Source organism: Enhydra lutris, unplaced genomic scaffold (assembly GCF_002288905.1).
Source record: "Enhydra lutris kenyoni isolate GAN:26980312 unplaced genomic scaffold, ASM228890v2 scaffoldscaffold3, whole genome shotgun sequence".
In the NCBI taxonomy this organism is placed as follows: Eukaryota; Metazoa; Chordata; class Mammalia; order Carnivora; family Mustelidae; genus Enhydra; species Enhydra lutris.
The window spans coordinates 47612044-47625368 of record NW_019154087.1 but is presented as its reverse complement, the minus strand read 5'-3'; the positions used below and the strand labels follow the sequence as shown (position 1 = coordinate 47625368).

General features: G+C 34.9%; 1 protein-coding gene across 1 annotated transcript in view; it reads left to right on the top strand.

Annotated features, from left to right (window-relative positions):
• The window catches only part of LOC111157919 (acid sensing ion channel subunit family member 5), a 39163-nt gene extending 28386 nt beyond the window's left edge, over positions 1-10777 (top strand). The window contains exons 8-11 of the mRNA XM_022519659.1: positions 1141-1197; positions 3462-3630; positions 9013-9104; positions 10587-10777. Coding sequence (XP_022375367.1) covers positions 1141-1197; positions 3462-3630; positions 9013-9104; positions 10587-10777 — 509 coding nt within the window. The remainder of the gene's footprint in view (positions 1-1140; positions 1198-3461; positions 3631-9012; positions 9105-10586) is intronic.
• Positions 10778-13325: the final 2548 nt, after the last annotated feature.

The following is a 13325-nucleotide window of genomic DNA, read 5'->3' as shown; positions in this document are numbered from 1 at the left end:
CCTCACATATCCTTCTGAATCTACTTATAGATGATGAAATTGAGATCTATAGACATTAATTGAAGTAACTAAAGTACCTCTACTAACAATTTGCAAAGGCAATCCCCAAAATCTGCTTTTTGGATATGGATTGTTTCCAAAATGTCATTGTTCTTTGTAACAGGACAAATATCATTGGAAGAAGCAAAGCATACTTTGGAAAAGAGAAGTTTTTTAAATAAATTTAATGCTGGAAGTAGATTTCTTTTCTTTTTGCTTCTTTCATTTCCCTTACCAAGAAATGTCCTCATAGTAAGCCAAGTTTATCTACAACTTGTAAATAGACAATCCCTCTTGGTTATTTGCAATAGCACTGAGTAAACACTGTGACTAACCCTAGGGACCACAAGGGTTATAGCAGTAGACAAGTATCTGTGTTAAGGTGCAATGACTAAAGCTTTAGAATCAGCCTAGGATCAAACTCAGCTCTGCTCCATATTGATTTTACAATTTCCTCTCAAGGTCCACAGCCAGTGATTAATAATATTGGTACTTATCTGACCGCTAGAAAAGCAGCCCACCAGGTGTACGAGTTTGTGTATATATATTTAAATCAATGGATGTTAAGTGTTGAATCACTAAATTGTGCACCTGATGTTAATATTACACTGTATGGAAACTAACTGGAATTTAAATAGAAATAAAACAAGAAAAAGAAAGCACACAAAAAGATGTTGTGCATCCTTCAACTAATACCGTAAAAAATAAAAATCAATCAATCAATGGATAGAGGGAGAAGGACAGAAGGTGAACCAAACCCTACTCCCCTGCAGCTACTTGAACAGATGAGATGATAAATGTGAAAACAATTATAAATTTCCAAGCTACATTTTTAAAATTAGTATATAGGCAGAGAAAAAAAGAAACATGGACATAAAAACATTGTTATTTTTCCTCCCAATGTATATTTTCTTTAGATATTAGCATGTTTGCATAGTTTTTGTCTTGTTTTGTTTTGCAAAAGAATGGACAGATGGATGGATGGATAGATGGATGGATGGATGGACAGACTGACGGATGGATGGATGGAAGGTATTTTTGTCATTATACACTTATTTCATAAAATATAAAGTCTCTATGTTTACACTTATTATTTTTAAGGAAATGGGATAGAATGTGACCTACAAACGTTTTACAACTGTGTTTCTCCTACACTTGGTAAGTGGTTTACTTTACTTCTTTATTCTCAGGACTTATATGAAAGATGTTCAAAGTTATATAAGACATTATTTTATTTTTTTAAGATTTTATTTATTTATTTGACAGAGAGAGAGCAGGAGAGCACAGGCAGGGGGAGTGGCAGGGAAGAGGGAGAAACAGGCCCTCCACTGAGCAGGAACCACGATGTGGGGCCTCATCCCAGGATCCTGAGATCATGACCTTAACCAAAGGCAGATGCTTAAAAACTGAGCCACCCAGGTGCCCCTGTACAAGCCTCTAAATTATATTATAGCTAGTCCAGAAATGAAACAGAATAGAGATTGTAAAGAGGGAGTTTTTCAGTATTCTTAAAATTAAGTAGCTTTTATAGACGCAGTAAAACAAAACAAAGAAAACAAAACCCTCTGATTTCAAGATAAATCTGAATTAAATATTTTCAGTGCCAAAGTAACAGCAAGACAGTTTTGATTTTTATTTATAACTTTTATGTTTTTTAATTTGATACTTTTGTATAATCAAAATAGCTTTGTTGTATTTTTCTTATTACATAAAGCATGCATATTGTGACTAGTTCAAACATGCAGAACAGAGAACAATCTTGTGGAAATCAGTAGAAGTTGCATCACTCTGAGAATTACTGTCGTTATTTATGTGACCATTCTTTCATTTATCCGTTTAATTATACACATATCATATATAAATACATATGTTATATATATAGGTATACATAAAATTTTATGCAAATGAAATAAAAATCATACATGCCACCTTTACTGGGGAGTTTCTTCTTAAGCAACATTTTTTTTTTTTGCTTTCATATTGTTTATCTTAACCCCTAACCAATATTAACACTCTCGTATAGTCTACCTTTATTTTTTTCCACATATATAGCTCCATATTTATGATGTTAAATCACTGGGGTTTTTTTTATTAAAATGGAATATTATATACTCTCCTATAAAACTTGCTATTCTATCCCATTGTGGAAATACCTTCAGTAAACCAGGAATAGGAATTCACAGTTTCTAAAAAAAATTAAAAATTTTTAAAAAATGTAAAAATAATAAAAGAAAATAAAAGAAATTCACAATTTCTTTTCCGTTGTTGTAAAGTATCTCATGGAATGGATATGGGTAGAAGGAATCACATATATTTTTTTAACAGCTTCCAAGCTGACTATGCAGAAGTCAGATTAGTGACCAGTGGAGTTAAGAGATACATTATCAAATTTCTTATAATTTCCTACTCCCGATGGGGGCTGGAGAGAGAGTTTGGGAAAACAAACCATGCATGTAGTTCTTCAGAGAGTGTTGTAGGATAAGCGGTACACAGACAAGTGTGTGTTTGTGAGAGTATGTGTGTGTGAGTGAACCGTGTCTGTGTGAGTAGAGGGAAAGAATGGTGGTTTTAACCAGTGTAAACAACTAGAGGGTGTGTGCGAATGTGATGTCCTAAAGGAGTATCAAGGTTAGATTCTGGGGAAAAAAAACTCCCAAGTTTATCATTAATCAGGGGGTCTTGGTGAACAAAGGGTTCACAAGAACAAAGAGTTTCAGTAACAAAGCCACAGGGAAAATAAGAACTGGAATATCTACCAAGAGTGGGGAGCAGTGGACTGGACACTGGGATGTGGTCCAGAGGAACGCTGGAGACATATATCACCTCCTGTAGGGGATTTTTTCAGTATACATTTGCATAGATAGTCTGATTGTTCTACAGAATTCTAGAGAAGACAGAGGAGGGAGAACCTCTGGCTGATTTAGAAGTCACTGGGTCCACAGGTGCGAGAGAAATTCAACACCCAGCCACATATTTCAGTTAGAACTTGGGATAAACCCAAGGGTAAGTTTACTTTAAACCTGCGTCATTGGCTTTCATGATTGTGTTTGAAATTTCTTCTCAGAGTGACACAATGTCACATAAACAACTTTCCAACGTTTTCCTGTCCAAATGGATACTATTTTATGGAAATAAACCCAGAAACTTTTCGAGAAAGAATTTCTGATTTCTAACAAAGATTAGACTCCAATGACTCAATGAATTTAAAGGATAACAACACCTAAATGTTTCATTTTCCATCTCCTTTGCTATATTTACACTGAAATCTAAATAAAATATAAACACCGTTTGCCAAGAAAGCAATGATAGAACTTGTTAGCCACTTTTTTAGCATTGAAAGTAAAATAATAAAATTTGTAACAGCTCTGTCCTCCCAACTATGGAGTAGTCTTCTTCTTTGAATACCCTGATTTTCATTCCAGACCTCATTGAAGATAAGGGATTATGCACAATGGGAACACATAATTCTAGCTGTCCTGTTCCTTGTGAAGAAACAGAATATCCTGCTACTATTTCTTATTCTACTTTCCCAAGTCAAAAAGCTTTGAAATATCTTTCGAAGAAATTAAATCAAAGTCAGGAATATATCAGGTAATCTTTTTAGTCTTATAAATTATTTGTAACTAACAGGAACATTTTATTTACTCAAAAATTTCTAAAGACCAAGGAAACAAAATTCTGAACAATCAAAGGAGGCAGTGGCTTACATCACGAAATTAACCATGAAAATCTAGAATTTTAAAAGTGGATAAGGTCATGTCTTTCAGTCCTTCAATTTCATTGTGTGAAAAGTAAAATGAGGCCTGCTTGAGGAATTTGTTCTCACCTTTGTGGACTGACTGGGGAAAATAACACGACTGACGAGTATCAACTGATGCTTTAAAATAGGAAAATTCCTCACCTGAGTATCACATAGTTTGAATGTTTTAATAACTGTAAGGTTGATGGAGCACAAATTATTATTCTCATTTTACAAGCAAGGAAACTGACACACACAACATCTCAAGTAACTGTCCTAGGAAGGTAGTCAGAGACACAGAGAGAACTTGGGCCCAAGACCTAGGACTCCAGTCGCCCTATATTTTTCCACAAAGATATATCCTTCCAAGTTTGATTAGCCAAAGATTAACTTAGGTCTCTTTCTACTACACCACGCTGCCGCTTCAAAATCACAAATCAAACTTCATAGAGAGCTCTTTGTTCTAAAAGGAGGGAGCAACCTTAATGTTTCTCTTTGTTTTTTGTTAATATTTTTAAGCAGAGTGCCTGAAACAGTAGTCCATGGGAGATTGTACTTTAGTAAAATGAATATGTATTAACTCATTAAAAGTCAGGTATCTAACATTGAAAGCACATTTTGATTCCACTTTTAGCCTGGTGTTTCTTTTCACAAAATAAATAAAATACTTTCCCCATGGAAATGCCCAGACAATGAAGTGATCTTTACAAATCAGCAAGAAAAAGTACTTTCTTCAAGACAGGGTTGATAGGTATGATTTCAAACACTTAGCAGTTACAAAGATGAAGGGCATGAAAATTTGAGATTACCTCTTTGTTAATGTTCTTGTGTCCAGAAGAGATGTCTCTTTGTATTCCATTTTAATATGGGAATGTGATTTACTTACGGTATTATTTCTGTTAGACTTAAGTATGACTGAGAGGTGCAGTCTGTGTGCCTTTTGGCAGATCGAGGTCTCCTGAGTTACATCATTACTTAATATGCCCCATGATGGATTGAAATTGCTCAGGACTTAAGTCCGAGAATATCTGTTTGTGTCAGGAGAGTTGAAATTATAAAATATCTGGATTTTAATAATGGTAAGGAGATCAAGGAAAAATGGAGTGTTTATTGCATTTAAAAAACACTACGTAAATACTTTCAGCTACTTGAGTATGAATGCTATATTAAGGGGAATGAATGCGTTTTGCATAAAACAAATAATTTCATATGACTTTTCTTGAAAATGTTAAATTCAAATGGAAAAATTTAAAAAGTTCATTTGTTTTACTAATGAAACTGGCCAAGAATCAGCCAAAGTTTATCCTCATATTCAGTTCCATACTACTGCCTTCCTCAGGCCAAGCTTCCTATCATCTTTATAATGGGGAGTCAGCAACAGCCTCACATGGCATAGATTCAATGAGACCCAATTACTGGGGAAGTCACTTGCCTGAGAGAAATTGAGTAAATATCACACTATTTTTGTAAGGTATAAATTTATCATCTCTCAAAAATACAGATGGTTAATGATTGGAAATGTTTATGAGGTTTGTGCTTAGGAAATTAAACAGTATTATCAATGTACATGCAAATTAGGAGCACGATGGGGGACAAAAAGATTGCAATATTACTAAAATTACTGGACTTCCAAGACAACTTTATTATTTTCTTCAGTTTGACAACTATTTTATTATTTGTAAATATGACAGTACCCCCTGATTATCTACTTACACCTAGCACATTCTCTTGTTACCGTGGGTTAAACCAATGGAAATTAAGTAAACATATTAATGATATATTTTGAATTAAGTGTACTTGAGGATATTGATTTCTAAAACTCTGAATAATTAGAAGAGTGATTTACAGCCATGTTTCTAAGATATATTGGAGGACACCACGTAATTCTAGGAAACACTGTGAATAGGAATCATTTTCATGACAATTATTGTTGCTCTCTGAAAATCATCAGGTGGTTGGTTTCCACCTCAGCTTATAAAACAGACAGGTTAGTATTTACTCCTTTGTTCATTTGTTTCATCTTCAGTTTGTTCCCCTATTTGTTCATTTTACAAATATGTAATGAGCTCCTATTATGTGTCGGGATTTGGGTGTTCTAGACATTAAGGATTCCTCAGTGAACAAAAGACAAAACTCTGATTTGTTGCACTTATTTTCACTGGGGAGAAGATGAACTCTATGTATATATAGTCATGTCAGGGAGTGCTAAGTGCTATGGAGAGAAAGGAAGCAGAAAAAGGGCCTTAGGAAGCCAAAGTCAGGGAGGGTTGTTCTCAGTGTTGAGGATTGTGATCAGGTAAGATCTACCAGAGAAGCTGACAATTGAGTAGAGACCTAAAGCGGTGGTCCTCAAACTTTCTGATCTCAAGGTCCCTTTGCATTCTTTAAAGTCACTGAAGAGTCCAATGAGCTTTTCTTTGTGTGAGTTGTGTCGAATTTTGTCACACTGGAAATTTAAACCATGAAAATGCTATATATTAACTCATTTACAATCACAATAATAAATGTACTATGTGGCAATATAGATAAAAAGCTTTTTACAAACTGTTTTTGGAAACAAAAAATAATTCAAGAAGAGGAATGGTATTATCTTGGAATATTGTAAGTTTCTTCAGTGTCTGGCTTAATAGACGACAGCTGGATTCTCACTTTTGCACTTAATCTGTTGATTTATGTTATTTTGCTTGAAGAATGTAAAGAAAATCTGGGGTCAAACAGATATATGACTGGGAAATAGAGACATATTTTAATAGCCTTTGTAGATACGTGACACTTTTCTTTGATAACTCATCAAAATGCAACACGTGTAGTTTCTTAAATGTTAATTGTAAATTGTACCATATGGTTGCCCCGTGGGGAGTGGATTGTCTCTCCATTCAAAATTTGATTTGGGTGTTGGGACCTATGATGCCACAGATGCATCAAGGGGGTATGAAAAAATTTCAGTGGTCATGTAATGAGAATTTCTGGAAGTCTCTGGGATCTCCCAAGCAGAGCCTCTCTTAGCTTAGAAGAACCAGGAGAGACAATTGACTTTGCCTTTCACTGTGGTCATGAAGTAGGATTTGGATGAGATATCTCAAGCGTTTGAGCTTTTCCAGGTGTCAAAGGAAAAAGTACATGGACTTTCTTATCCGCTTCTCTCTTATAGGACAAAAAGAGGGAACGGTGTCATTTGAAGGTTGCCATTTGAAAGTAGTGAAATATCAAAACATACCAATGAAGTTTTCATATTTAAAATATATATTAATATCTATTAAATATATTCATATCTACTGATCTTGTACTTTCAATGGATCTTTCATCCATAAATGATTTTGAACACTATTTGTTATTAGAAAAATTCTCCGAGTTGTGCAGATCTTCCAATATTGATCCATTAATTATATAATGTACATTTTATTTTAATATCATTATTTATCAGAAAAGGCTTTAAAAGTTGGGGAGTTGTCAAGCTCATTTTAACAGACACAAATTTTCCAAAATTATAAAAATAGCATAAAAGCTAAGCTTGAAATTTATTACTAACTGCAAATATTATCAGTTATTTCTCTTGAAGAGACAAGGCATTTCCTCCATTTTTGTGACAATGTCTACCAAATATTATAGTCTGGATAACCGTAGTTTGCCAGTCATCCTTTCAAGTACAAATGATGTTCCACGTAAATGTGGCTACTTCCTTGAAATAACAATCACAGTGAAAATGTCAAATAATATGTTCATATATTATGAAAATAATTTTGACTTTATGAACCCCCAAAAAGATACTGGGGACCCCTAAACATCTGTGATTACACTTTGAAAACTGCTGATCTCAAGGAGATATAAGAACTAGCCTCAATAATAAATGGTGGAAGAATATTCCAGAAAGAGGGAAATCAAATGTAGAGGGAGATTCTAAGTCAGTAGCATGCCTCATGTATGGATAGAACAGAATGGAGACTAGTGTGGCAGGAAGCAGTGTAAGTAATAGCTAAGGATGGTAGGGCATGAGTTGAGAAAGTTCGAAGTGAGAAGGTAGGTGGTAGAGATAGGGTCATGGAGTTTAACTTAGAGTATACTAGGACGTATCTGGGAACTTTTTACATTAAAACTGAAAGTGGAAAGACCAATCAGAAAGCTATTGGGAAAATCCAGGTGAGATGTTGAGAGCTTAGGCAATGATGGTAGCAAAGAATGGGGTGAGAGGTTGTTGGATTCTGTATGTATTTTGAAGGTAAGACAAATATTTATGCATGGATTTGGCTCTCAGTGTCATTACGTTATAAATGACAAAACAGCAACAGCTTGGCTTGGAATATGTTCCATTTGAAATAACTATTGTAGATTCAAATAAAAAATACCATGAGACAGTTGGATTTTTACTGCAGTTCAAAGTAAGTTCTGAGCTGGAGACAGAGCATGTGAGTGCATCCAAGACTATATGAAGACTTATTTTATTTTTATTTTTTTAAAAGATTTTATTTGTTTAACAGAGAGAGAGATCACAAGTAGTCAGAGAAGCAGGCAGAGAGAGAGGAGGAAGCAGTCTCTCCGCTGAGCAGAGAGCCCGATGTGGGGCTCGATCTCCGGACCCTGAGATCATGACCCGAACCGAAGGCAGAGGCCTAACCCACTGAGCCATCCAGGCGCCCTTGAAGAGTTATTTTAAAATAGTTTTTATTCACTCTGGTCTCATAAAAAGATTTCTAGAAGGCACTAAGAAAGCAGAGTCTCTGCCTTGATATATCAATGTTATAAAGTAAATGACTACATTTATTGAATACCCAGGATATACCAGATTCTGTGCCATTCTTTACACACATTATGTAATTTCTCCTCATACAACTCTAAAATCCTGACTCTGAAATTCTTACTAGAGATGAAGAAACCAAAACTCAGGGAAACCATGTAGTTTCTCCAGATTACACCAGGACAGATTTAATTCAAATTAGACACCCATTTACATGTTTGTACATATGCTGATCTACTCAATAGATATTTACATGTAATGTCTTTTTCCAATTTTCTTAAGAATAAGGCATAGAAGTATTAGATCTGGGGGAAAATTCTTCTTCCTAAATACCAACAGAGGTATAAGAGTACCTTCCAAATGAAGCTGTTGTGATCACAGTGCTCTGTTTCATTCCACATTAAATGACATCTGAATTAAAAATGAATATTACTTTCATCAAAGAGGAATTAAAAGTAGTGCTGACTATCCTGAGCTAGATTAACTTTACTTTTATCCCCAGGGAGAATCTTGTGAACATTGAAATAAACTATAGTGACTTAAACTATAAGATAACTCAGCAGCAAAAAGCAGTGAGTGTGTATGAATTACTTGGTAAGTGTTCTTTAGTTGTTCCTCACTTTCTAAGACATTTTCTATCAGGGTCTTTTTTTTTTTTTTCTTTTGTACTTAAAGTTTTAGCTTATCAATGGAGGAGAAGAGATAGTGGCTGTCTTTCGTCTATCATTTAAATCTGGCACTTTCCCACTTTCTAGACACTTCTCCAGCAAACCTCACACCAGCTTTCACAAAGAAAAGGCTGACACTCCTATTTACACACAGCATCTTACTTTCCCTTCAGATGCCACCCCGCCCCCAGCAAATGACCACTGTAGAGTAGTCTATTTGTAGGGTGTTTCAGCAATCCTCCCTCTGAGTGGACTATCAGGCATCTCAGACCTCCTCGCAGAACTCCACCCAGACTAGACTGAAGAGACCCACCAAGCAAAATTCAACCTTCCATTTACAACCCTTCTCTGTTTACATCCTTAACAAATCGAATTGCTGATTTCCTAGATCTCATTGAATATTTAGAGGAAGTCATGTCGGAGACAGTAAGGAGTATCAGATTTAGGCAAAATGACAGCAGTCACACACTGGCAGCTGAGTCCCGGAATAGGGAGGAAATGTACATATTCGTCAAAGCTCTAGGGGCAACCTACACTGCATTACCCCTCTTTAAAAAAATAGCAGGACCCTAAGAATGGCCCCTTGCACCGAGAAAAAGATGAATAATGTATTCTATTTAAGAAGTTAGTGCTTCAGTAGTCAAATTCATAGAGACAAAAAGTGGGATGGTGGTTGCCAGGGGTAGAAGCATGGGGGATTGGGTAATTTATTTTTAACGGGTATGGGATTTCAGTTGAGGAAGTTCTGAAGATGGGTGGTGGTGATGGTTGCACACAGTGTGAATGTACTTAATGCCACAGAACCACAGCTTAAAATCTATTAAAATGGTAAATTTTATGTCACTTTTTACTACAAAAGAATCACAAACAACAAAGACAAATACAGGTTTTAAAACTTTCTTACACACAAGGCAATATCGTGTAACGTGCCTTTATTGGATAAAATATTACAAATGCTTAAAAAGATAGTTTTCCAAATTGCTTAGAAATTTGTTTCTGGAAAACATCGTCCCTCAATATAACCGTCTAAATATTACATTTCTGTTCTTCATTCAACACAGGGAAATGAATTTGTAATTGTCTATGATGTTTTATTAATTTCCCTAGATTTAATATCTTCCTAAATCTTTGAGTTACATTCTTGGAAACAGATTTTATAATTGCTTTCTCTCCCTCTCTCTCTCTCTCTCTCTCCTTTCTCTCACTCAAGGCATCAGTTTGTTCTTTCTTTATAACTCTCTCCTTTTTGAGATGACGCCAAACTTAAAAATGATATAATTAACTCATCTTCGTATAGTATCAGCTATGATGAACTTATTTGTTTCAAATATTTTAAATTTCAGTAATGTTTAATTTGCTTTTTATAAAAAACATGATTTATTCAATTTCGTTGTTGGCTTTATTACAGCAGATGTTGGCGGTCAACTGGGCCTATTTTGTGGGGCCAGTATGATTACAATTATAGAAATTATTGAATATATATTCACCAATTTCTACTGGATATGCATTTTGTTCTTGCTGAAGATACCTGACATCATGCTGGGGACTCTTCCACCTCAGGATCGTCTGGGGAAGAGAAATCACATAGAAGAATGCTAATGTTCATGTAGGACAAAAGCTTTTGCTCTTCTCTTCATAATACATTCAAATTTATTCACAGCTAATTCATTGTTATGTAACTTACTTGATCTTATAGTTTAGGGATTCAATAAAAATCATTGTAGATATCTATTTGTTTATGCATATCTTATCTCTGTCCATATTTAGGTATAAATATTAATTTACAAATATAAAAAAAAAGTGCCATTTAATTTTTTTCACCATTGAATTCCCAGCACCTATAACAGTAGAGGTTGTGTGGTAGGCATTTCATAAATATATTTTTTAATCAATGAGCGTGTAATGCAAAGACATTCTTTATGACTGGATATGCAAATTGGACCTGGTAAATGAACTGTATATAAGGAGAGAAGATACTTTTTTATTGAGAGAATAATATGTGTAATTTGTGCTTTACAAAATTTCAGAGAATTTTTACTTTCACTAAAATGCAACATAATTTTATTTTGTCTGGAGAGTTCTACTGTATGTATGACTTTTGGAGGATCAGGAATCTCTATAGCCTATCCAGGCAAATACCTAAAATAAACTTATTTATAAATAGAGTTAAATTTATGGTATACTAGGAGTACATAGTGTTTTGTCACCTTCTCCAAGTATCTCCATGTACTTATTTAAGTGCCCTGGAAATGAAGCTAGTGCAATTAGACAGGACTCAAGCAAATCAGAAATATGTCTATCCCGTGACCTGGAAATCCCAATCATGATAAATACTTCAGGGAAATTCTCCAACAGAAATGTGACAAGCTAGGAGTTTCCTCAACTACATAGCTGTCAGTGAGGAGACCTATGTTAGTGGTGTGGGGACATGCTCTCAAAGACAAAGCAGCAGAGACACACTGTGGGTTAAATGTGATCACCTCCAAATATTGATATATTGATAAATCTTTAAAAAAATAAAGTGTTAGATAAATAAAAAGCTTAAAGGACTCCTGAGTGGCTCAGACAGTTAAAGTCTGCCTTCAGCTCAGGTCATGATCCTGGGGTCCTGATGGAGCCCCTGTTGGGCTCCCTGCTCAGCACTGAGTCTGCCTCTCCCTCTCACACTACGCCTCCCCCAGGCCCATGCTCTCACTTCCATGTGCTCTCTCTCTCTCAAATGTATAAATAAAAACTCTTACAAAAAGAAAGAATAAAATCCCTTAAAAAAAAAAAGAAAAGAAAAAAGCTTTATTAAAAACATAAAACCCTCCCAAAAGCTATCATGCGAGAATTTGCATAAATGGAATACACATGTACACAGAACAAGTATATATGTCTTTAAAAAGTAAATAAAAATATAGTATTAAATATTTACATAAAAAACACATTAGAAAGATTGCCTGTAATGAAAAAGGGAATGAGAAGTGGGAAAACAGAACAAAAGGAAATAAACAAGGTGAATGAATAAACAGGAAATATAAGAATGATGACAGTGCAATGTGAAAATCAACTCATTTCTTTGTCCTGTGGACCAAAAAATAGAATAAAATATTTGGTTGAAAAGCCATAGTTTTTTTGTTTGTTTGTTTTTGTTTTGTTCTGTTTTGTTTTGACAGTTGTGAAAAATCATTTGTTGTGCTAATAGTACGACTGAGTCTCAAGCTTAGTGCAAGGCAGCTTCTCCCTTCTTATATTACAATTCTTTTCCCCTCTTCTTATCCAAATCTGTGAAGCTCAACCAAGGAGGTACTATTCTTAATCATTTTTAACACATTGAAAAAAAATTTTAAACAATTTGTAATGTGAGTGATTCATAGAAGAACGACTCTGCAAATATTGTATGCCTAACATAAAATGAGAAAGTAGTAGAATATAATCGGGATGACTCCTATTTTTTGGACTTGATGAATCCTGAATTGTAAGAAATCCTAAATATTTCACATGAATTTCACTAAGTTATCTTCTGATATTCTTAACAATTACAAATATAGGGGCACCTGGGTAGCTCAAACGGCTAAGCATCAGCCTTCAGCTCAGGTCATGATCCTGGGATCCTGGGATGGGGCACTGCATGGGGCTCGGTGCTCAGCAGGGAGCCTGCTTCTCCCTGTGCTTCTCCCCTCCCTGCTTATGCTCTCTCCCACTCTCGCTCACTCACAAATAAACAAACAAATAAATACATAAATAAAATCTTTTTAAAAATTACAAATATATATTTTTTAAAACAAATTAAATAAGGATTGCTTTAATGAAAACAGCAACTGATTAAGAATGGAGATTCTTAGAATGTAAGCTTCACTTCTCTTAATTCAGACCCAAGATCCTACACTCCAGACTCTAGACCCTGGAACAATAATGCCAGTCAAGAGAATTGGACAATGCAGAGCAATATAAGGAGTAGCTTTTGGATTCCTGAATCAATAGATCAGAATTACTTTGGGGAGACAATAGGTATTATGGATTTCATGAGATTCTGATGCCCAATGGTTGTTACCGTAACCTTGGTTTAAAGTTGTAAAAACTTTAAAAACAGATTACCAGAGACCAGTCTTATCCACTTACTTTACATGATATAGCTTTGACCCCTGCAAGATTGGCAAAATTA